We start from the raw sequence: 26051 nt of genomic DNA, 5'->3' as shown, positions 1-26051 counted from the left end.
TTTTGTAAGAACTGCTGACAAGATGAATGCACCGAGGTGTGTGTTTAAACTGCTAGCAAAAAACTGCTCAGACACCCATGCATATGCCACCAGAGGTCTCTTCACAGTCCCCAAGTCCAGAACAGACAATGGGAGGCGCACAATACTACATAGAGTCATAACTACATGGAACTCTATTACACATCAGGTAACTGATGCAGGCAGTATATGTGTTGGATCCCTAATAGATACAAATACTCTGTCTAAATGCTCGGCTATGAAAAGCCAACTGACATTTACTCCTGAGGTGCTGACTTGTTGCAACCTCTACAACCACTATGATTATTTCACCCTGCTGGTCATCTATGAATGTTTCAACATCTTGAAGAACAATCTTCACTGACAACCAGAAGAAGACTGGCCACTCCTGACCCTGACTGCTCTAAGTTTCTTCCTAGGTTTGCTCCTTTCTAGGGAGTTTTTCCTAGCCACTGTGCTTCTACATCTGCATTGCTTGCTGTTTGGGGTTTTAGGCTGGGTTTCTGTATAAGCACTTTATGACATCTGCTGATGTAAAAAGGGCTTACTAAATAATTGTACTGATTGACTGCGTCGAGTTACTAAACTGAGGCTACACACGCTTGCAACTATGCAAGATGGCCATTTTGCGTATCTAATTTTCATTCTTGCAATGCGTATTGCGTAGGATATAACGTAGACACACAACATACCTGGAACGAGTCTCCTGGCCAATTCTATTTGGAGGAACAAACTTATGTTTGACCAAATTCTTGCATCATATACTTGTATTCTGCCCTTTAACAAGTGGTAGCATGCATGCTAACTAACGTGCTCTGAGAATGGTGAGAAAACTGTAGAGTGTGGGAGCAAAGGTGTAAAAGACATGGCAAAATAATGTGGATATGTGAACCCAATGATAAATAAATGAGTTGCTATGGTGCAGTAGCTCCTGCTATGGGGGCTGAAATAGCAGACAAAAAGAACAAAACATGTCTTTTCCATAGTTTAATTCCCAGGCGAAAGCAACATCCAGGCCATCTGGCATCACAACTTTCAAAACATGTCTTTTCCATAGTTTAATTCCCAGGCGAAAGCAACACCAGGCTATCTGGCATCACAAATTTCAAAACATGTCTTTCCATTGTTTAATTCCCAGGCGAAAGCAACACCAGGCATCACAACTTTCAAAACATGTCTTTTCCATAGTTCAATTCCCAGGCGAAAGCAACACCAGGCTATCTGGCATCACAAATTTCAAAACATGTCTTTCCATTGTTTAATTCCCAGGCGAAAGCAACACCAGGCCATCTGGCATCACAACTTTCAATTGACAAGTTAATTGCGGTTTTCTTTCATGTGTCTACGAGTAGATAGTTGGGTTGTAAAAAAAAATACTATTTGAAATAAATGGGTAATTTGAAACTAACAGGCAACAGACCTAGACACTCCTATTCAATGGCAGGGGAAACACTGATGAACAGAATAATAGAAATGACTATTATGACTGCAGTATCGGAAGAGGTCACATGTGACAGGAAGGTGTCAGACTGACCTGGGCTGCGTGAGGGCACCCTGAAGGACAAGAGCGGCGTGGGAAATGCACTGTGAGCGTATGTTGCTGAGGAGCTGACTGACACTGGGGTGGCTGCAAATCTGAGAAGACAAGAGGAGGAAAGAGAAGTATCAAAAGAGAAGTGTTTTGACACCATCAGGGCTGCTCAGGTCAAGGTGACCCTGTCTCCACATTCTTCTGCAGAATCATAATTTGGTCACAGAGGAGTGGCGCGTTCTCTCATCGTGAGCGGTATTGTGGTTAGAGCTGTTACGGTGACCACATTACCACCACACCGCTGGTCACAAGTCACAACCACAGTCGAATTCCATCTGACCGTTTAGTCATGGTAACTAGTGTTAGGTTCTTATTTTTCAGAGTAAATAACTCACGGACACTAGAGAAGCTTAACCAAGTTTAATTCTTCCCAAAAGGTCAACACAGCTGTATTCAGACCGCAAAACCTTCTTCCCCCAGTCCACAGACGTCCATCTGTCGCCCCTATCTCAACCGTTGCTCTACTCCCTTCCACCCAACACATTCCAAAGCTATCCGTCTTCCCACAGAGAACCATTAACTTCTGACACACAACCCAGTCTCTTTCACTCTTCCTATTCAAGGCTCTATCCTTTATTTAATATCTCAATGTTCAAAGTTTAGCCGATTCCAACACTAGCCTTCTCCAAAACTGTGCTCGGATGCTGCTGCTGGTCATTAGTAGCCTACCAACCTGCCTGGTACTCAGCACTCTATTGTTTCTCTAATAACTCTGACATCAATGCAAATGTTTTAGAAAATCTAAATCAAACACTTCATGAGAGCCCATGAGCTCGCGTTGCACAACATTTCTATAGGCTATGCAATTGTTTATAGAATGTATTAAAAATCAAAACCTATACCCCAACATTTATCACAACTAAAGTTGCATAAATAACTAAATTAAGCATATAGGAGGACTTGTTTATTTTCTTTAGACCTATCTAAAATAAATAATGGATTTATTGTGATGGTGTAGGCTATATTAAATCTATTTATTATACTTTTTTACATGTAGATGTTCCAAAAGTGGCTTGTAGGCTGTGGTGGAAGCCAGGAGATGCTAAATGTGTTTATGTCAATTAAAAAAGGTAAATTACCGTGGGACCGGCAGTTATTAGCTTAACAATCACCGTCTGACAAAATGTAATGACCGCCACAGCCCTAATTGTGGTCAGGCTCTGAACTCCATTGGTTATTACCTGAATTTGTGTTGCGAGGGGTTTATCTACATGTGTTTTGTCCATCTCTCTTTTAAATAACACACATTTTATTCAGAAAAGAGCGTTCCGATGTGCAAATTTAACTTTGCCTCATCTCAGGACATTTCTGCTACAACCAGAGGTCTTACAGCACACCACGCATGGCTGAAAAGTAAGTATTGTTTGGGGACACTTAAAATGGTGTTTCCAAATGCTTCAAATAGTGATGGGGGAAAAAATCTATAGAAACCTATATTATATTTTGGCCGATGTTACTTTGACTCCATGTATTGATTGGTAAAACACAACAAAAAAATGTTGTGCTAAGTAGCGTTAGCTAGCACTAGTGGGCTGTACCTGCTGCAAAACGCCGCTATTTTTCATCCCATAGGTTGTTCTACATCTTATTTTTAAACTGTGAACCAACATGTTGTCAGTACTTCTATTTCCATGACTGATCGAAACAAATTTTCTCTTGCGGTCACCTTTCTCTCTGCCGCAGACAAATAGTGAGCAATAATGTTTGGAACATCATCGAAATAAAATGGCAGTATCGAATAGCAATAAATATCGACACCGAAGTACGGTGATCGTATCGTGAGGTCCCCGGCATTTCCCAACCCTACTTCCAAATGAGAAGATATGTGGCTCCCCACCTTAGGGTTGACCCCTATGTTTGGGGTGTTTCCAGTTTACCTTGGGCGCCTTACTTTCCTCCATGCCGACACTGTCGAAGCGCTCAATGAGGTAGTTGAGCATCTCAGTCTCCATGCACGCCTCGATGGAGAAGCAGTCGCTGCAGGATTGCGAGTCAATTCCCTCTGCAGACACACCCAGACTACACAGACAGATGGAGAGTAAAACAGAGGGAGACAAAGTCATTACATTTAACAGTACGACAGGCGCAGAACCAGGGCACCATAAGAAACAAGTCGCGTGGACAAATGTGGTAAATAAGCGACCTTTCAGGTTCTCCTGAAAGAAATGTCCAACGTTAGCTACAGTACTGCAGCGTAGTGTTTCAGCATTTTTAATCCACAATTCTTGAGTTTGAAATCTAACTAACTTAACTCTTCGATTTCACAAAATGTTGTGTTTAATAGGGCACGCAACGGAAAACCTTTTGCATTTATTTTGGTTCAACTCCATGTGTCGCTTGCTCCCTCCGGGTATGTTTCAGTCCATTTTCAGTTCATTTCCTTCCATTTGGTGCCTAATGAACACAATACACGTCATGGATTCTACAGAGATATCCATTGACCACAAGGGTTCACAGGTGTCTATGCTAATGCATTGCTAGTGGTCGGTTTCAGAAGACACACTGGTGGGTAACCTGTGAGCATCTTCACACCAACACAAACCTCTGGCTATACAGTTAGTCATGTTATCTACAGTTGCAGACATTAAAATAAAATAAATCATTTATACAGGTTGTGACAAGCTATCGCTAGGAGATACCAGGGCTGCGTTGCACACGTATTGCAACAAATGTTCTGCCAATACCGCAGAAATCTAACTTTTTAGTGACTGCAGGGATATTGGGGATAATTATTCAGCCAAAGGGTGCTTGACAGATTTCTAGCAGAGACTTGAATGCACAGAACAGAGAACTGATTGTCTTGTGATATTGGTTGAGAACTTTCACTTTCAATCCAGCAGATTGTTTATCCGGGCTGCAGCAAGCAGCATTTGCAGCAGACAGACACCATTAGAAGACAAGATCAAACCCGTTGTCGTCTTTGATCTGAATATTGTTTGCAGAAAGATTAAACGGTGTCTTGGACATGCACTTCAAGGCTTATTTGCCTGGTCTTGACAGACAGGTCTAAACTTTGGATCCTTTCCACAAATCACAAATTTGATCCGAGAGCTACAGAAATTGGTCATCTGAGCTACAGTACATGACAGGGCTAATTCACTGGGAAATTACAATCCTGGGCCAAACTCGTGCTGATTATTTCCAAGGCCTTCAGGATCCTAGTGCTTGAGTACCTGATATCAGGCTACTAACTGCAGTGCTAGCCTAGTCAATCTTTTTTGTTGTTTACTTAACTGCAATTCAGACAACAAAGCTGAGCACCCTGCCTCAATCTGTTCTGAAATAAACTAGTTCTAAGGTTGAGCTTCAAATACAGCCGAGGCCCGTCAAATCTGCAAGTGTTTACAGTCTCGACATTTCTCAACCTGTTCCTGCGGCAGCTGGCCTGCAGTGGTTTAACGCTGGTTACGTCCCAAAGGGCATCTAATACCTATATAGTGTACTACATTTTGCCAGGGACCTTGGGTTCTGGTCAAAATTAGTGCACTAAGTAGGGAATTGGGTGCCATTTGAGACGCAGTGGTTAGCGGCTAGGCTTGTCACACTGCTGAAGCATGCCGTTTAAATATTTTATTTACTTATCTAGGCAAGTCCGTTAACAACAAATTCTTATTTACAATGACGGTCTACCAAAAAGGCAAAAGGCCTCCTGTGGGGAAGGGAGCTGGGATTAAAAAAACAATGTAAAACCTCTCCAGAAAGGAGAGAGAGGTTAAAGGTTTGGTGATAGGCGATGATATGGGCAGCAACCTTAAAGAAGGGTCTAAACCATCTGACCCAGGGTCAAGTTTCAGGAGCTCCTTCAGCACCTTGGACTCAGTGACCGCCTGCAGGGAGAAACTTTGTAGCGGGGCAGGGGGAAAGAGGGAGAAGCATTGGGGCTAGTTGCATTAGAAGGGGTGGGAGATGAGGAAATGTTGGGAGGGGCAAGGAGGCATGGCTGAGTCAAACAGGAATCCTGACTTACTCCTTAAAGTAACTAACTTGGAGTGCACTTATTTCTCATTAGCCTGAACGAGAGCCAGTAAGCCTGAGTATGTGTGTGCCGAGCATGTCGCAAAATGCAATTCCTGAGGTGGAGTAACTCTGCAAGATCACGGCCGAACCAGGGGCTGAACTTGTTTTTAATTCTAATTTTCTTTATGGGGGCGTGTTAACAATACCACTGAAAAAAAGAAGGTCCAAGCGTCTTCGACGGAAGGGATCAAGCTGATTCTATACCATTTTACAGAGGCCAGTTCATGAAGGAAGGCTTGCTCATTAAAGTTGTTTAGCAAGCGTCTATGACAAATCAGGACAGGTCGTTTCACTGAGCAGCCATTACGAACACACGCTGTAAAACAGTGATCACTAAGGTCATTACAGAAAACACCAGACTGATACCTATCAGGATTATTTGTGAGGATAACGTTGAGGACAGTAGCCTTTTCTGGGTGCTTGGAGTCATACCTTGTGGGATTGGTAATAATCTGAGAAAGATTTAGGGAGTCCCATTGCTTTAGGACTCGGTCAGGTGGTTTAATCATGTCCCAGTTTAGGTTACCTACCAGGACAAATTCAGACTTAGTGTAAAAGGGCCAGGAGAGAGTTTAGGGCAGTTAGGGTACAGGCCTACCTGCCGGTGAGTCTACTGAACACACAGGCCGTGCAGCGGTGTATACCTGGACCCAAACTGAAACAAAATCCTCCTCCTGCTCATCCTCTTCGTCGCTGCCGTCCTGAGACATGTCAGAGAGGGCGAAGAACAGAAAGGAGAGGGATGGGATTTGATGGACAGTTGAGACACACAGGTCATATATAAGAGAGAGGGTAAGGTTGGGAAGGAAGAAGGTTGGGAAGGAAGAGGGTAGCACTGAGGAAAGGACATAGGAAGGAAGTGATATGACTAGCACACCGTCTCACGGACTTCAGCTGAACCCTGATTGTGATTCACTGTGGAATAGAACACCAGACTACTCCCCTAGTGCTGACCTAATTCCATGTCCATCAACATACAGTGCCTTGCGAAAGTATTCGGCCCCCTTGAACTTTGCGACCTTTTGCCACATTTCAGGCTTCAAACATAAAGATATAAAACTGTATTTTTTTGTGAAGAATCAAAAACAAGTGGGACACAATCATGAATTGGAACGACATTTATTGGATATTTCAAACTTTTTTAACAAATCAAAAACTGAAAAATTGGGCGTGCTAAATTATTCAGCCCCTTTACTTTCAGTGCAGCAAACTCTCTCCAGAAGTTCAGTGAGGATCTCTGAATGATCCAATGTTGACCTAAATGACTAATCATGATAAATACAATCCACCTGTGTGTAATCAAGTCTCCGTATTAATGCACCTGCACTGTGATAGTCTCAGAGGTCCGTCAAAAGCGCAGAGAGCATCATTGAAGAACAAGGAACACACCAGGCAGGTCCGAGATACTGTTGTGAAGAAGTTTAAAGCCGGATTTGGATACAAAAAGATTTCCCAAGCTTTAAACATCCCAAGGAGCACTGTGCAAGCGATAATATTCTGATCAGATATGCAGTCAAGAGGCCCATGATCACTCTGGATGAACTGCAGAGATCTACAGCTGAGGTGGGAGACTCTGTCCATAGGACAACAATCAGTCGTATATTGCACAAATCTGGCCTTTATGGAAGAGTGGCAAGAAGAAAGCCATTTCTTAAAGATATCCATAAAAAGTGTTGTTTAAAGTTTGCCACAAGCCACCTGGGAGACACACCAAACATGTGGAAGAAGGTGCTCTGGTCAGATGAAACCAAAATTGAACTTTTTGGTAACAATGCAAAACGTTATGTTTGGCGTAAAAGCAACACAGCTGAACACACCATCCCCACTGTCAAACATGGTGGTGTCAGCATCATGGTTTGGGCCTGCTTTTCTTCAGCAGGGACAGGGAAGATGGTTAAAATTGATGGGAAGATGGATGGAGCCAAATACAGGACCATTCTGGAAGAAAACCTGATGGAGTCTGCAAAAGACCTGAGACTGGGACGAAGATTTGTCTTCCAACAAGACAATGATCCAAAACATAAAGCAAAATCTACAATGGAATGGTTCAAAAATAAACATATCCAGGTGTTAGAATGGCCAAGTCAAAGTCCAGACCTGAATCCAATCGAGAATCTGTGGAAAGAACTGAAAACTGCTGTTCACAAATGCTCTCCATCCAACCTCACTGAGCTCGAGCTGTTTTGCAAGGAGGAATGGGAAAAAAATTCAGCCTCTCGCTGTGCAAAACTGATAGAGACATACCCCAAGCGACTTACAGCTGTAATCGCAGCAAAAGGTGGCGCTACAAAGTATTAACTTAAGGGGGCTGAATAATTTTGCACGCCCAATTTTTCAGTTTTTGATTTGTTAAAAAAGTTTGAAATATCCAATAAATGTCGTTCCACTTCATGATTGTGTCCCACTTGTTGTTGATTCTTCACAAAAAAATACAGTTTTATATCTTTATGTTTGAAGCCTGAAATGTGGCAAAAGGTCGCAAAGTTCAAGGGGGCCTAATACTTTTGCAGGGCACTGTATATGAAGATACAAGGACACATAGGCTCCTACGGCCACCATAGTCAAAGAGAACCAAAGCTATGTTTCACACAAAAAACATGCAGGACAAGCAATGCATTTGCAAGCAAAATAAAGGGTCTTTCTCCTGGTTTCTCAATGACACTGTTCCAGCTCCAAGTGTTTATTCGTCAGAACTGGGCCATTGTCCCAACTGACCAAACACGGAGCATTTTACTTACACATACACACTATTTTTTTATGACAGCGATTGTAAATTGTTCTAATCAGAGAATTTAAGGTTTGTGGGTGGGAATTATATGTAAACCTTTACTCTGACTTCTTCCCCAGACAGAGATTAAACCTAGTCCTGGACAAAAAAGCAACTCAATGGAAAAACTACATAGAAATTTATTTTCCATTTGAGTTGCTTTTTTGTCCAGGGCTAGGCTTAATCTGTGTCTGGGAAAACACCCATATTAATTTATGCAATAGGCCTACACAAGTAGCCCATCATGTAGCAATACACAAGCTTGCTAAACGTGCTTTTCTTACACCACAGACATAAGAGGCACTCAGGCCAGGTGTTATATTAGTACCAGATGAGATTTGGAAGGATGCCCCAAGAGACTAGTATCACCCACCAAACAAAAGCTTTATCCAAAATGGCACCATACCGTATTCGCAATGGGCCCTGGTCAAAAGTAGGGAACTATATAGTAAATAGCGTGCCAATTGGGACACATCCCAAGTGTCTAGTGGCACATTTCAGGAAGTGGCATGCAGCACAAGAGAGTACATTTAAATTCTAACTTGGTGGAAAAGGGCTTTACTTCTCATTTCATTTGACAGCGTTTGCAACCACATTTCAATCTACAGAGCAAGCTTTTCAGTTCATACTCTAATCCAATTGTGTTGGGGGGGGTATATCGTGTGCAGCGGAGGCTGGAGGAGGATTAATGTTTTAGGAAGGTAGCTTGTTGCACACAGGTGGTTGAGGAAGTACCTAGACGGGATCCGGGCAGCTTGTCGGGCAGCTGCTCTGGGCGAGGTGGGCAGCAGAGAGAGGGGCATGGAGCTGGGCGGGCGAGGACTGGGGGAGGGAAGGAGAACCGACTGGGGGGTGGTTGGTAGTCTTGGGGCTGGGGCCTGGGACAGGGCGATGGGCAGTACTGGGAAACATGCAGGAACAGGGCCAGGGACGGAGGAAAACCCAGGGAGGTTGGCCAGAGTGGGGCAAGGGGCGGTGGAGAGCCCGCAGGGAGAGGTGACAGAGTAGGGCCGGTAGCGCTGGGAGACGGGCAGGAGTGCGGAGAGAGAGAGCCTAGAGGGGTTGGCCATGGTAGGGGGACTTGGGGCTACCATTGGATGTGTGGAGGTGGGTAGAGATGGAGAGGTCATCCTGGATGGGTTAAAAGCTCTATAGCTCTATGGGAGCTAGTCAAAAGTAGGGGAGCTCTATAGCGAATAGAATGCCATTTGGGACACAGTCCTACTGTATTTACCCAGGACTGGGGGCTAGTTGTGGGGTCATTGGGGCATACTTGCCTGGACAGAGAGCTGGCCCCAAATGAGCTTGCACAGGTGGCCATGGGACTGCCGCCCTGGCTAGAGAGCTGAACCAGCGTCAGGTGGCGGTCGGGAGATTTGGCAGCAGCAATAGGCTGGGACGTGGCAGTCAGGCTGGCGAAGGGATTGTGGATGTGCGACATGCTGGACATCATGAGAACCTCCATCAGGATCTGGCCAATCAGGTCTTTGAAGTCAGAGTAGACTGGGAGGAGGAAGAGAAATAGCACACACACTTCATTTGTGACTTGTCATTGCAGTACAATGTACAATAGTATACATGAGACAAAAAAACTATTCGCATTTCAATTTAATACAAATATTTTCTTCAAATTTCAACAGAAACATTGGGTTAGAGGAGATACATTTTTTTTTTTTACAGCTATTGCATTCAGATGCCAATATCCTAAAGCACTAATCTAGGACTTTTCTGCAAAAAGCTATACAATTCAAGAAAATCATATCAAATTTCCTGCATCTTTGCCCTACCGTCTTTGGGGCTGCTCTGGTGGAACTCTGCGGCAAGCGAGGGGAGAAAGATGACATCTCTGTCCTGCTCCTTCCAGGAGACACGCAGGATCTTACAGATGAGCTGCAGAGCCTGCTCTTCAGAGACATCTGAGGTTTCAGCGGATTCCTGGGACAGGCACACCCATGGAAAGTTAGAAGTTAGCTAGAGCGGACAATGCTGCTCAAGTGACAGGTGGACCTGCGGTCATGTTGCGTGTATTGATAGGAGGGGAAAAAAATAAAAATAATAATACTTTTTTTTTTTTTTTATCGACATTTACATGCCCTTGGGTAAATGCAGGGGGATCAGGGTTCAATGTGTGAAATGAAGGCCACGGGGTCGACATGTGAACTTGAAAAAACAAAGTGATGAACAACAGCAGTGAGTTTATTTTTTCTTCAGAGATTCAATTCAAATTCATTTAGAAAAATAAGGTCTACATTCAATAAAAGGTAGTAATAACAAAAATGACTAATTACAAAAAAAAATGTAATCGACCTAACAGTCGAAGCATTATATTTCTCTATCAACGTTAAGAGATTCAATTAAATTTCATTTTGAAATATAAAGCCGATATTCAATAAGGCAGCACTAACAATCAGACAACTAATTTGGATTTACATCAACCAAGTGACAGTCCATTCATCTTAAATCAAACTATTGGGGTTAGCACACTGGACAGAGCTGTTGTCTGGAGATCACAGTAGGGCAGGGCCTATCAATGTTCACGTTAAGGACCTTGGACAGAGAAATAGACTTCATTTAAACATGTCGTTAACTTTTTCATAGATCTTCACCATTTCCACATTTTGTTACGTTACAGCCTTATTCTACAATGGGTTAAATAAAAAATTTAAGATCAGATCAGAAACCAAGCCATGAGGTTGAAGGAATTATCCATAGAGCTGAGACAGGATTTTGTTGAGGAACAGATCTGGGGAAGGGTACCAAAACATTTCCAAGAACACAGTGGCCTTCAACATTCTTAAATGGAAGAAGTTTTGTACCACCAAGACTCTTCCGATGGTCACTCTGACAGAGATCCAGAGTTCCTCTGTGGAGATGGGAGCACTTTCCAGAAGGACAACCATCTCGGCAGCACTCCACCAAATCAGGCCTTTATGGTAGAGTGGCCAGAAGGAAGCCACTCCTCAGTAAAAAGGCATGTGACAGTCCTCTTTGAGTTTGCCAAAAGACACCTAAAGGACTCTCCAACCATGAAAAAAAAGTCTCTGGTCTGATGAAACCAAGATTGAACTATTTGGCCTGAATGCCAAGCGTCACATTTGGAGGAAACCTGGCACCCTCCCTACGGTGAAGCATTGTGGTGACAGCATCATGCTCTGGGGACTGGGAAACAAGGGACTGGGAGACAAGTCCGGATCGAGGGAAAGATGAACAGAGCAAAGTCCTGAATGTCCTTGAGTGGCCCAGCCAGACCCCAGACTTGAACCCGATCGAACATCTCTGGAGAGACCTGAAAAGAGCGGTGCAGCTACGCTCCGCATCCAACCTGACAGAGCTTGAGGGGATATGCAGAGAAGAATGGGAGAAACTCCCCAAATACAGGTGTGTCAAGCTTGTAGCGTCATACCCAAGAAGACTTGATGCTGTAATCGCTGCCAAAGGTGCTTCAACAAAGTACTGATTAAAGGGTCTGAATACTTATGTAAATGTGAAAATTCATTCATTTTAGAATAAGGCTGTAACGTAACAAAATGAGGCAAAAGTCAAGAGGTCTGAATACTTTCTGAATGCACTGTATATTTACCAGTAAGATATGATCCAATTAATGAGTTCAACCATCTTACACAATTGAAAGCATGGAAATATAATGCCTTTGAATTAATTAGAAGTAAAACTCCCTCGATGAATGAGCCTGTTTCTGCAAAGCAAGTTTGGTGAATTTAGGAAATATTTTTGACAGAAAAACACCACCCTTTGAAAGAATTCAGAGTGAATGATAGCTCCAAAGAATGCCAAGGGTTAGATCTGAGCTCGTTCAGATGAGATATCAGGCCTGGGTCAAAGCAAGGAAAACATTTTCAGACAATTGAGAAACATATGTACTATCTAAAAAAAAAAGAAGAAAAAAAAAAGAAGCTAAATCAAGCTACTGTTTAAGATCTCTTGGACTGCTGGTGATCCTCTTCTTACCTGCTTAAGCAAGTTGTCTGACACTGGCATAACTGAGAAGGGGATAAGTGACGTTTAAAAATAATTTTATCTCTGCCGGCTTTTTATTTGAGAGAAACAGCGGCTTTTGACAGTCAAATCGACTGCTCTTCCATCTACCAGCCTCTCAACGGTTAACACGTCAACTCATAGTAAATTGCTGAAATGAAAACAGATTCACCATCTGCTGTGCTAGATGAAATGCTTGATCCAATTTCCCCCCGACTGCTGAATCATTAACCCATATTTTTGAGCTGACGATTATATCTAGTACTATCCCCAGGTTTGGAAGCCGGCCCACTACCCCATCACAAAAGTGGTGACCATTGTGACCCAAATACATTTAAAAATAATAATAATTAAAATCACCCTAACATTCCTAGCTAAAATATTAGAATCCTTGATTAATTCTCAGCTAAGATCTTTCTGATCTTTGAAATGTATTCTAAATGTACATCAGTCGAGTTTAGACAAGGTCATAGCACTATCTCTGCGGCATCCCTAGTACAAATGTGGTTACTTGCATGGATAAAAAGCAACATTGTGCTGCCCTCTTCATGGACCTTTTGATATGGTTGATCACACACTGCTAATTCAGAGGCTTTCCTCAATTGGCCTTGACCAGGCTGCATGTGGTTAAAAAACTGGTTAAAAAACTGGTTAAAAAATTTGATGACATATAACTCAATGTGGATCTACTGATGGTGTTAAATCAGGATTCTTGGATATTATGATAGGTGTCCCCCAGGGGTCAATTTTGGGTCCTGTATTTTTTTTTACTGTTTACATTAACAATATTATCTTGTCCGTAAAAAAAAATTGTAGCTCGCAATTGTATGCTAATGATACTGTTGTGTATGCTATTTCCCCCACAGTTGACCAAGCTCCATCTGAACTACAGTCGGTCTTCATTGTACAACAAAATAATTCTATTGACCTGAAATTAGTATTGAATGCAGGTAAAACTAAGTACATGTTCTCTAGAGCGCATAAAAATAACTCATGATTTAAGCATATGTACTTTGGTTGGTGTCCATATTGATCGTGTCCCTGCTTTCAAGTATCTGAGCAACTGGACAGATGAAAAGGTGTCTTTTAAAAAGCCTATTGAGGAGTTAAGCTGAGAATAAAAACGGGCTTCTTCTATAGAAATAGGTCCTGCCTCTCGATAAATAGTAGAAAGCAGATTAGGAATGTCGGCGTTCCTATCGGTCCTAGATTATGGCTACATCCTCTATATGAACGCAGCTTCTACTTCATTAAAGCCGTTAGATGCCGTTTATCATAGGGCACTGCGCTTAATTACGGGTGACAGTTTTAGCACTCATTTTGCATTCGCTACCAGAAAGTTGGTTTGCCCTCTGAGGTCACGTAGGTTGATACATTGCTATTTATACATTTTTTATAAAGCCCTTTTACAAAAAGTCCCACTTTACCTAACATCACTACTAAACTTTAGACATAGGAGTTTTCACACCTGGTCTCAGGGATGGCTAACTCTGGAAATTCCTTTGGTCCCTACTGAGTTTTAGGTAAATCAGCTTTTAGTTTTTTTGCACCTTATTGGTGGAAAACACTTCAAAATGTAGTGAAATGTGATGTTTTGGTGCCTCCAGGCCAATTCAGAACACTGATTGAGGACCTTTTTACTGATAAATGTCTGTTTATGACTTTTTATTTGTATATTTTGTTCTGTAACTCATCTGTAAAAAGAGACCTTGGTCTCAGTATGACTCCTTGATGAAATAAAGGTTAAATAAAAATACATTGATCAAGCCATGCTCAAACACAGAGCCAGTTGAACAAGGTCCGGTTGAGAAGCTCAGATATATGCTCTAATCTGGAGCCCTATTAAACAACCTGATCTCAAAACCTGAATACATTTGCTGCAAATGTGGCATACGTCCATGCCTGTACATTTTACCAAAATTACACAAACCTAAAACACAAGGCAATTATCCAGGCAGATCAGAGGTTGTTATATGCTCAATGCTAGAGCCATTGTCGAACTTCGTAGATTCTAATTAAATCTCATGTGCAAGCATTGACATGTGTGAAAGACTATCGACTTAAACAAGATCAAGATCTAAACAAGATCTCACCAATAACGGGTTTAACAGAAGACTTGTTTGGTCACAGATGTCGAGTCTATACACCAGCTGGCAGTCCTAGCTCACTATTTGAGAGACCGACATACTAACAAATACCCACCAAAAAACTTTATTCTACAGCTGGATGAATATGTTTTGACGTATAACTCCTTCAGGTTTGATGATGAATTCTACCTCCAAACGAATGGAACGTCGATGGGCTCCACATTCGCTCCAAGCTATGCTAACCTATATGTGGGTCATTTTGAGGAACTTTTTGTTAATAATGAAAACTAAAATTAATTTTTGATAAAAGTCTTGAAGTGGTATCGATATATTGACAACATTTTTTGCATATGGGAAGGAACAGAAAAAGAGCTGTCAGACTTTATGGCATTACTCAATGACATTAACCCCAATCTCAAATTCACTATTGAATGTGACACTAAACGTGTTCATTACCTCAATATGTGGATTGAGAAATCAAATGGAACCCTGTTTACAACTCTATATAGAAAAAAAATGGACAGAAATACTCTATTACAGGGGGACAGCTTCCATCCGGAGCCATTAAAGAGAGGACTTCCAAGAAGCCAGTTTTTCAGACTGCGCCGTATACACACCACTCCATAGAGGACTATCTAGAAAAAGAAGCGGAGATGCACACTAGGATTCTAAGAAGAGGCTACTCTCCACACTGTGTGGATGAAGCTCTTAATTTGGCATTGGGGGAAACACGAGATGAACTGCAACAAAAAAGACCTGCTAAAAGCTAAAGAACAATCCTTAATGTTCACAACTACATATACTTTGAACTCACGAAAAGTTTGAGATGCTGTCAAGAAACACTGGCATATTTCATCATCGGATCCAGCTGGCTGAATTAAAAAATTCACCACTTATTGTATATAGGGGAGGTCGCAATTTACGCGATAAATAGGATCATGCCAACTGCCAGCCACAAAATAAAATCAGCCAGGCTTTTTTACGCTCTCTTCTGAATGGTAGCTATAAATGCAGAGGTTGCGTGCAGTTTGAATATTTCTGCCACCCACACACAGGAAAACAGTTCCAAATAAATGACATTATTACGTGCTCCAACACCCATGTTATCGACATCATTAAATGTCCATGTGGGCTGTGCTATGTTGGTAAAACCTCTCGCTCTCTCAAACAGAGAATTAGTGAAGATAAAAGTTCATACAGAAGAAACGACAGGGATTATCCAGTCGCAGTACATTTTAATGACCTGAAGCATGACATTTCTACCTTTAGATTTTGTGGCATAGAGAAAGTTAAGATATCAGACAGGGGAGTGATATTCATAATACTAGTAAAAGAGAATGTCTTGGGATTTTCACCCTCCAGACATTAGTTCCTAAAGGTCTTAATGATGAAATGCCTATGTATGTTATGTTGTGAACGTGAACATGAAATTTGCCCCTATTTCAGATTAATCTACGTTTTTCTTTTGCTGAACACAATGATTTATGAAAACTTTCTTGGTAGGTCGATGTCCTCATTGTGGTTTTACAGATGTGTTTAATAGGTTATGTACACACTTTATTCTAATATTTATGAAATGCATATTGTGATATATGGTAGAAAATGTGTTTTTCCTCGACTCCAACCCCATTCGATGAGTGGAACGGATGTGGTGGGGCTTGGTCTACATAAGGGTGCTAATTTTTAAATAACTCAAAAGCTCTGACGAAGGCCGTGAGGCCAATACTTCAGAAAACAAATCTAGACCTCCACAAGTCTGGTTCATCCTTGGGAGCAATTTCTAAATGCCTGAAGGTATCACGTTCATCTGTACAAACAATAGTACGCAAGTATAAACACCATGGGACCACGCAGCCGTCATACCACTCAGGAAGGAGACGCGTTCTGACTCCTATAGATGAACGTGCTTTGGTGCAAAATGTGCAAATCAATCCCAGAACAACAGCAAATGACCTGAAGATGCTGGAGGAAAGAGGTACAAAAGTATCTATATCCACAGTAAAACGAGTCCTATGTCGACAAAACCTGAAAGGCCGCTCAGCAAGGAAGAAGCCACTGCTCCAAAACCGCCACAAAAAAAGCCAGACCACGGTTTGCAACTGCACATGGGGACGAAGATCGTACTTTTTAGAGAAATGTCCTCTGGTCTGATGAAACAAAAATAGAACGGTTTGGCCATAATGACCATGATTATGTTTTGAGGAAAAGGGGGGATGCTTGCAAGCCGAAGAACGCCATCCCAACCGTGAAACCCGGGGGTGGCAGCATCATATTGTGCCGGTGCTTTGCTGCAGGAGGGACTGGTGCAATGAATCATCTGAGCGTGAAACGTCAACCAGACATTATCGTAGAGCACTCAATTGATTCACTTTATATGTGTGCGTTGTATTGACCTGCTCCCTTATTAATAAGTGATTAAAGATTTAGTTTAAGTATAACTCTGACTTGTGTGATAAGTTTGCCTCTCCTCATTTGATAGTGAAGAAATTAACCACCACAGCATCCTGACGGGTTGCATCACTGCCTGGTATGACAACTGCTCGGACTCCGACCGCAAGGCACCACAGAGGGTAGTGCGTACGGCCCAGTACATCTTCGGGGCCAAGCTTCTTGCCATCCAGGACCTCTATACCAGGCAGTGTCAGAGGAAATCCCTAAAATTGTCAAAGACTCCAGCCACTCTAGTCAGACTGTTCTCTCTGCTACCGCACGGAAAGCGTAACCGGAGCGCCAAGTCGAGGTTCAAGAGGCTTCTAAAACAGCGTCTACCCCCAAGTCATAAGACTCATGAACAGATATTCAAATGGCTATCCAGACTATTTGCATTTCCACACCGAGATAGCTAACCGTATGCTTTAACTTGAAATGAAAATGACAGACTAAATTAGAAACTTGTAATATCTGAACATTTTGCTAGCTAGTCTCTTACATGGATGGACGCCAAGAAAGCCATTGGTCAACTACAAACCATACAGAATGCTGCAGCACAGTTACTGACCAAGACCAGATGAAGAGCACACATTACACTGGTTTTATGGTCTCCACACTGGCTGACAGATTTTCTATTGTTCTTAAAGAAATCCTAGACTGTGCAACCCAATATATGTCAGACATGCTTTTAAGTTATGTACCCAGTAGGTCACTCAGGTCCTCTGGCATTGTCCTTTTAACTATCCCAAAGCCTAGGACCAAGAGGCATGGAGGCAGCGTCTGGAATAGCCTGCCAGAGAAGTTGATGGGACCAAAACTGTGGACACATTTAAAAAAAGAGATCTTAAAACCTGTGCTGTATAAATACTGCTTGATGTGATATAGCCTCGTTATTGTTATCTATTGTGTCACTACTTTCTACTTTTATTTGCACATTTTCTTAACTTTACACTGTTGGTAAAGGGCTCATAAGTAAGAATTTACAGTAAAGCCTACATCTGTTGTATTGACATGTGACAAACACAACATGTATTTGATTTGGAGTACATGAATCCCCAGCTCATTTGGTCCAAAGTATTGATATACCAACTCGCGCCAAAAGAGAAAAAGAGTTCTGTTATCTCCCATTCATTTGGCAGACCCTTTTCATGATAGAGGCTGCGTCTGAAGGCTCTGGTCAAAAGTAGTGCACAATATAGGGAATAGAGGGTGCCATTTTGAATACAGCCAAAGAGCGACTGATCAAAGTACATACCGGAAGGAAGAGGGTGGATTGGGAGCCCTGCCTACCTTTTTAGCCAGGTTCCTCCTCTCCCTGCGGTCATTGTCCTCCACCTCCATGTTCTCTATCCCTGAGTCCACATCCACTTGGGATATGCTGCTGGGCCACAGAGAGAGGGGGGGGGGAGCAACATGGTCAATGAATTCATCCCTGCATCAAATCACAGTAACAGGCTATCAACACAAAAGGACACACACAGTGGTGAAGAACAGTTAAATGCAGCGGGTGGCCGTCTTATCGCAACACTTGCCGTCATTTTCTGTTACCCCCCAATGGTTTAGACATTTAGAGGTTATATACTGTGCAAAGTATTCACACCCCTTGACTTTTTCCACAAGAATCTCAAATAAATAAATCAATATTTTATAACACTTTTTTTTGTTACTACATGATTCCATATTTCATAGTTTTAATGTCTTCACTATTACTCTACAATGTAGAAAATAGTCAAAAATAAAGAAAAGCCCTTTAATGAGTAGGTGTTCTAAAACTTTTGACCTGTAGTGTATTTTCCTAAGTATGTGAGAGTTGGGTGATTCCCTTGTTGGCTCTTGAATCAGGTCCACCAGCACCAATGACGAACGCCCTAATCCAGGGATAACCAACTAGATTGTCCAATCTTGACTGGTACTGAATATTTATACCCCCCTCCAAGGAGGCGGAGTCAACTCCTTGCACATCTAGACAGACAATACATCTCTGTTGTTCCTGAGTATTAAATGGCGCCGGAGAGGATTGCTGTCATTTCATGGGTTCTTGACCAACCGTGTTATTGTGTTAGTTTTTCGCATTTTTTACAACTTATTTTGTACATAATGCTGCTGCTACTGTCTCTGATGACCGCAAAGGGCTTCTGGAAATCAGAACAGCAATTACTCACCTTGAACCGGATGAAGAATCTCTTTAAATGAGTTGGACGAGAGCGATTTACTTCAGACACCCAAAGAGGCCCTCATCCCAGTCATTCGCTGGAGAAAGAGACGGAAAAGAAATCGCGGAAAGAGATCGGGGTGCCTTGTGAGGACCCGCCGATGAGTGGCTAATTTTCCCTTGCCATCCGTACTACTGGCCAACGCACAATCGCTGGAAAATAAATTGGACGAGCTTAATGCAAGTATATCCTACCATCTGGACAATACCGTAATATCTTGTGTTTCACCGAGTGGTGGCTGAACGACGACGTGATCAAGTCACAGCTGGCTTGTTACACACTGCATCGGCAGGATAGAACAGCAGCCTCTGGTAAGACAAAGGGTGGCGGACTATGTATATTTGTAAACAGCTGTTGCACGATATCTAAGGAAGTGTCGAGGTTTTGATCACATGAGGAAGAATATCTTATGATAAGCAGTAGACCACACTATCTACCGAGAGAGTAGCCGTAGCCGTCTACATACCACCACAGACCCATGTGGGCACTAAGACCGCACTCAATGAGCTCTAAGCAAACAGGAAAATGCTCATCCAGAGGCGGCGCCGGGGACTTTAATGCAGGGAAACTTAAATCTGTTTTACCAAATTCCGATAAGTAGCTTAAATGTGCAACCAAAAGGGAAATATATATACAGTGCCTTGCGAAAGTATTCGGCTCCCTTGAACTTTGCGACCTTTTGCCACATTTCAGGCTTCAAACATAAAGATATAAAACTGTATTCTTTTGTGAAGAATCAACAACAAGTGGGACACAATCATGAAGTGGAACGACATTTATTGGATATTTCAAACTTTTTTAACAAATCAAAAACTGAAAAATTGGGCGTGCAAAATTATTCAGCCCCTTTACTTTCAGTGCAGCAAACTCTCTCCAGAAGTTCAGTGAGGATCTCTGAATGATCCAATGTTGACCTAAATGACTAATGATGATAAATACAATCCACCTGTGTGTAATCAAGTCTCCGTATAAATGCACCTGCACTGTGATAGTCTCAGAGGTCCGTCAAAAGCGCAGAGAGCATCATGAAGAACAAGGAACACACCAGGCAGGTCCGAGATACTGTTGTGAAGAAGTTTAAAGCCGGATTTGGATACAAAAAGATTTCCCAAGCTTTAAACATCCCAAGGAGCACTGTGCAAGTGATAATATTGAAATGGAAGGAGTATCAGACCACTGCAAATCTACCAAGACATGGCCGTCCCTCTAAACTTTCAGCTCATACAAGGAGAAGACTGATCAGAGATGCAGCCAAGAGGCCCATGATCACTCTGGATGAACTGCAGAGATCTACAGCTGAGGTGGGAGACTCTGTCCATAGGACAACAATCAGTCGTATATTGCACAAATCTGGCCTTTATGGAAGAGTGGCAAGAAGAAAGCCATTTCTTAAAGATATCCATAACAAGTGTTGTTTAAAGTTTGCCACAAGCCACCTGGGAGACACACCAAACATGTGGAAGAAAGTGCTCTGGTCAGATGAAACCAAAATTGAACTTTTTGGCAACAATGCAAAACGTTATGTTTGGCGTAAAAGCAACACAGCTCATCACCCTGAACACACACCATCCCCACTGTCAAACATGGTGGTGGCAGCATCATGGTTTGGGCCTGCTTTTCTTCAGCAGGGACAGGGAAGATGGTTAAAATGGATGGGAAGATGGATGGAGCCAAATACAGGACCATTCTGGAAGAAAACCTGATGGAGTCTGCAAAAGACCTGAGACTGGGACGGAGATTTGTCTTCCAACAAGACAATGATCCAAAACATAAAGCAAAATCTACAATGGAATGGTTCAAAAATAAACATATCCAGGTGTTAGAATGGCCAAGTCAAAGTCCAGACCTGAATCCAATCGAGAATCTGTGGAAAGAACTGAAAACTGCTGTTCACAAATGCTCTCCATCCAACCTCACTGAGCTCGAGCTGTTTTGCAAGGAGGAATGGGAAAACATTTCAGTCTCTCGATGTGCAAAACTGATAGAGACATACCCCAAGCGACTTACAGCTGTAATCGCAGCAAAAGGTGGCGCTACAAAGTATTAACTTAAGGGGGCTGAATAATTTTGCACGCCCAATTTTTCAGTTTTTGATTTGTTAAAAAAGTTTGAAATATCCAATAAATGTCATTCCACTTCATGATTGTGTCCCACTTGTTGTTGATTCTTCACAAAAAAATACAGTTTTATATCTTTATGTTTGAAGCCTGAAATGTGGCAAAAGGTCGCAAAGTTCAAGGGGGCCGAATACTTTCGCAAGGCACTGTATATATATTTTGACCACATTTACTCATCATACAGAGATGCGTACAAAGCTCTCCCTCGCCTTACATTTGGAAACTCTGACCATAATTCTATCCTCCTGATTCCTGCTTACAAGCAAAAATTAAAGCAGGACTTGGTCTAAAAAAATTAAAAAAAAGTGGCCAGATGAAGCAGATCCTAAGCTACAGGACTGATTTGCTAGTACAGACTGGAATATGTTCCAGGATTCCTCCGATTAAATTGAGAACACCACATCAGTTACTGGCTTCCTCAATGATTACGTCGTCCACACAAAATCCGCACTGAGCTAAAAGGGAAGAGCTGCCACTTTCAAGGACTTGGACTCTGACCCGGAAGTTTATAAGAAATCCCGCTTTGTCCTCGGGGGAATCATCAATCGGGCAAAGCGTCTATACAGGACTAAGACCAAATCGCTTGCTGCCCAGTGACACGAGCCTACCAGACGAGCTAAGTCACTTCTATGCTCGCTTCGAGGCAAGTAACAATGAAAAAAGCATGAGAGCACCAGCTGTTCCAGACGACTGTGTGATCACGCTCTCCGCAGCCGATGTGAGTAAGATCTTTAAACAGGTCAACATTAACAAGGCCACAGGGCCAGAGGGATTACCTGGACGTGTAATCCAGCATGCGCTGAACAACTGGAAAGAGTCTTCACTGACATTGTTCAACCTCGCCCTGTCTGAGTTTGTAATATCAACATGTTTCAAGCAGACCACCATAGTCCCTGTGCCCAAGAACACTAAGGAAAACTGCCTAAATGACTACTGACCCATAACACTCACATCTGTAGCCATGAAGTGCTTTGAAAAACTGGTCATGGCCCAGTCCCCTCCTGTACTCCCTGTTCACTAATGACTGCACGGCCAGGCACGACTCCAACACCATCATTAAGTTTGCCCGATGACACAACAGTGGTAGGCCTGATTACCGACAATGACGAGACAGCATATAGGCAGGTAGTCAGAGACCTTGCCGTGTGGTGCCAGGACAACAACCTCTCCCTCAACTCGATCAAGACTAAGGAGATGATTGTGGACTACAGGAAAAGGAGACCCGAGCATGCCCCCATTGTCATCGACAGGGCTGTAGTGGAGCAGGTTGAGAGCTTCAAGTTCCTTGGTGTCCACATCGCCAACAAACTAACATGGTCCAGGCACACCAAGAGTTGTGAAGAGGGTACGACAAAACCTATTCCCCCTCAGGAGACAGAAAAGATTTGGCATGGGTCCCCAGATCCTCAAAAAGGTTCTACAGCTGCACCGAGAACATCCTGACTGTTTGCATCACTGCCTGGTATGGCAACTGCCCGGCCTCCGACCGCAAGGCAAGTGGAAGGGGCAAGGAAGGGGCAAGTGGTACCGGAGCGCCAAGTCTAGGTCCAAGAGGCTTCTAAACTGTTTCTACCCCCAAGCCATAAGACTACTGAACATCTAATCAAATGGCCACCCAGACCACTTGCATTGTCCCCCTCTTACACCGCTGCTACTGTTATTATTATCCATGCATAAGTCCCTTTAATAACTCTACCCACATGTATACATTACCTCAATTACCTTGACGAACTGGTACCCCCTGTATTTAGCATCGCTATTGTTATTTTACTGCTGCTCTAATTAATTGTTACTTTATTTCAGGTATTTTTCTTAAAACTGCATTATTGGTTAAGGGCTTGTAAGTAAGCGGTTCGCTAAGATCTACACCTGCTATATTCAGCACGTGACAATTACAATTTGATTCCTCTCACTGGTATAGTCACAGCCCTGCCTGATGCTAGAACCTTCGTGGGCATGGAAGTATGTGTTTGTGTAATAGGACAGTTCCTTCTCACTTCATATGACCTGACCTCGGCCGAATTCCCCACTTCTTTTTAATCCATAGCTGTCCTACCTTCAGGTGACTAAAAGCAGAATGCTGCCTTCTGCATCCCTCAAGAGTCATGATATTTAACAAAGGTTAACATTCATGTTTGACAGAATGTAACATTTCTGCACTCCCTCGTCTCAGTCAGTAACTTTCCATACACCTAGTTCATAGCCATACTCCATTGACCCCAAAATACACATTCCTTATACAGTAATCAGTCAATTCTAGTCTGGTAACATGAATTACTATATTTCAAGCTAGAATCCAACAGTATGTACTGACATGTGACCTAGTGGTTGTGTGTGTGTATGTACTGACATGTGACCTAGTGGTTGTGTGTGTGTAGGTACTGACATGTGACCTAGTGGTTGTGTGTGTGTAGGTACTGACATGTGACCTAGTGGTTGTGTGTGTAGGTACTGACATGTGACCTAGTGGTTGTGTGTGTAGGTACTGACATGTGACCTAGTGGTTGTGTGTGTAGGTACTGACATGTGACCTAGTGGTTGTGTGTGTAGGTACTGACATGTGACCTAGTGGTTGTGTGTGTAGGTACTGACATGTGACCTAGTGGTTGTGTGTGTAGGTACTGACATGTGACCTAGTGGTTGTGTGTGTAGGTACTGACATGTGACCTAGTGGTTGTGTGTGTAGGTACTGACATGTGACCTAGTGGTTGTGTGTGTAGGTACTGACATGTGACCTAGTGGTTGTGTGTGTAGGTACTGACATGTGACCTAGTGGTTGTGTGTGTAGGTACTGACATGTGACCTAGTGGTTGTGTGTGTAGGTACTGACATGTGACCTAGTGGTTGTGTGTAGGTACTGACATGTGACCTAGTTGTTGTGTGTAGGTACTGACATGTGACCTAGTTGTTGTGTGTAGGTACTGACATGTGACCTAGTGGCTGTGTGTAGGTACTGACATGTGACCTAGTGGCTGTGTGTGTAGGTACTGACATGTGACCTAGTGGTTGTGTGTAGGTACTGACATGTGACCTAGTTGTTGTGTGTAGGTACTGACATGTGACCTAGTTGTTGTGTGTAGGTACTGACATGTGACCAAGTTGTTGTGTGTAGGTACTGACATGTGACCTAGTTGTTGTGTGTAGGTACTGACATGTGACCAAGTTGTTGTGTGTAGGTACTGACATGCATGTGTAACTGATAGATGCACACACACGTTTTTAAATGTGCAGTGGGAAAGTTGGGAAAGTAATCAGACCCCTTCCCTTTTTCCACATTGTTACAGCCTTATTCTAAAACGGACTAAATAAAATGTTTTTCTTCAATTTACACACAATGCCCCATAATGACAAAGCAAAAAAAACAGATTTTTAGAAATGTTTGCAAATGTGTTCAAATGAAACAGAAGTACCTCATTTACATAAGTATTCAGAGCCTTTGCTATGAGACTCGAAATTGAGCTCAGGTGCATCCTGTTTCCATTGATCATCCTTTAGATGTTTCGACAACTTGACTGAAGTCCACCTGTGGTAAATTCAATTGTTTGGACATTATTCAGAAAGGCACACACCTGTCTATATAAGGTCCCATAGTTGACAGTCCATGTCAGAGCAAAAACCAAGCCATGAGGTTGAAGGAATAGTCTGTAGAGCTCTGAGACAGGATTTTTGGCAGCATTGAAGGTCCAAGAACACAGGGGCCTCCTTCAATCTTAAATGGAAGAAGCATGGAACCACCAAGACACTTCCTAGTGCTGACCGCCTAGGCAAACTGAGCAATTAGGGGAGAAGGGTCTTGGTCAGCAAAGTGACCAAGAACCCGATGGTCACTCTGGCAGAGATCCAGAATTCCTCTGTGGAGAACCTTCCAGAAGGACAATCATCCCTGCCACAATCCACCAATCAGGTCTTTATGGTAGAGTGGCCAGACGAAAGTCACTCCTCAGTAAAAGGAACATGACAGCCAACTTGGAGTTTGCCAAAAGGCACCTAAAGACTCCCAGACCATGATAAACAAGACTCTGGTCTGATGAAACCAAGATTGAACTCTTTGGCCGAAAGCCAAGCGTCACGTCTGGAGGAAACCTGGCACCATCCCTACGGTGAAGCATTGTGGTGGCAGCATCATGCTGTGGGGATGTTTTTTAGCGGCAGGGACTGGGAGACTAGTCAGGATCAAGGGAAAGATGAACAGAGCAAAGTACAGAGATCCTTGATGAAAAGCGCTCTGGAGCAGGTCAGGACCTCAGACCGGTACGAAAGTTCACCTTCCAACAGGACAATGACCCTAAGCACACAACAAGACAACGCAGGAGTGGCTTCGGAACAAGTCTCTGAATGTCCTTGAGTGGTCCAGCCAGAGACCAGACTTGAACCAAGTCTAACATCTCTGGAGACCTGAAAATAGCTGCGCAGCAACGCTACCCATTCAACCTGTCACAGCATGAGAAGATCTGCAGAGAAGAATGGGAGAAACTCCACAAATACAGGTGTGCAAAGCTTGTAGCGTCATACACAAGAAGACTCGCTGCCGAAGAGTCTTCACAAAGTACCGAGGGTCTGAATACTTATGTAAGTGTGATATTTCAGTTTGTTCTTTTTAATAAATTTGCCACAATTTTTAAAAACCTGTTTTGACTTTGTCATTAGGGGGCATTGTGTGTAGACTGAGGGAAAAAATGTGAAAAAAATAATGTGAAAAAAATTCATAGGGTCTGAATACTTTCCGAAAGTATTTTGTCTATAATGTTTTCTTCCATTTTTTTTATTGTATTTTTACCTTTATTTAACTAGGCAAGTCCGTTAAGAACAAATTCTTAT

The 26051-nt window shown here is 42.7% G+C and overlaps 1 protein-coding gene across 5 annotated transcripts in view; it reads right to left on the bottom strand.

The window, feature by feature from the left end:
• The window catches only part of LOC110491883 (ubiquitin conjugation factor E4 B), a 99200-nt gene that overhangs the window by 57160 nt on the left and 15989 nt on the right, over window positions 1-26051 (bottom strand). For 3 of the 5 annotated variants that reach the window (XM_036946777.1, XM_036946774.1, XM_036946776.1), the window contains exons 4-8: window positions 18194-18284; window positions 10181-10328; window positions 9671-9896; window positions 3487-3628; window positions 1553-1653 (exon numbers count right to left, since the gene is read on the bottom strand). In XM_036946777.1, coding sequence (XP_036802672.1) covers window positions 1553-1653; window positions 3487-3628; window positions 9671-9896; window positions 10181-10328; window positions 18194-18284 — 708 coding nt within the window. The remainder of the gene's footprint in view (window positions 1-1552; window positions 1654-3486; window positions 3629-9670; window positions 9897-10180; window positions 10329-18193; window positions 18285-26051) is intronic. The other 2 variants (XM_036946775.1, XM_036946778.1) reach the window with 1 other exon arrangement.

The sequence above is a fragment of the Oncorhynchus mykiss genome, chromosome 16 (assembly GCF_013265735.2).
Source record: "Oncorhynchus mykiss isolate Arlee chromosome 16, USDA_OmykA_1.1, whole genome shotgun sequence".
In the NCBI taxonomy this organism is placed as follows: domain Eukaryota; kingdom Metazoa; phylum Chordata; class Actinopteri; order Salmoniformes; family Salmonidae; genus Oncorhynchus; species Oncorhynchus mykiss.
The sequence above is the reverse complement of the archived record's forward strand: the minus strand, read 5'-3'. Positions and strand labels throughout refer to the sequence as shown.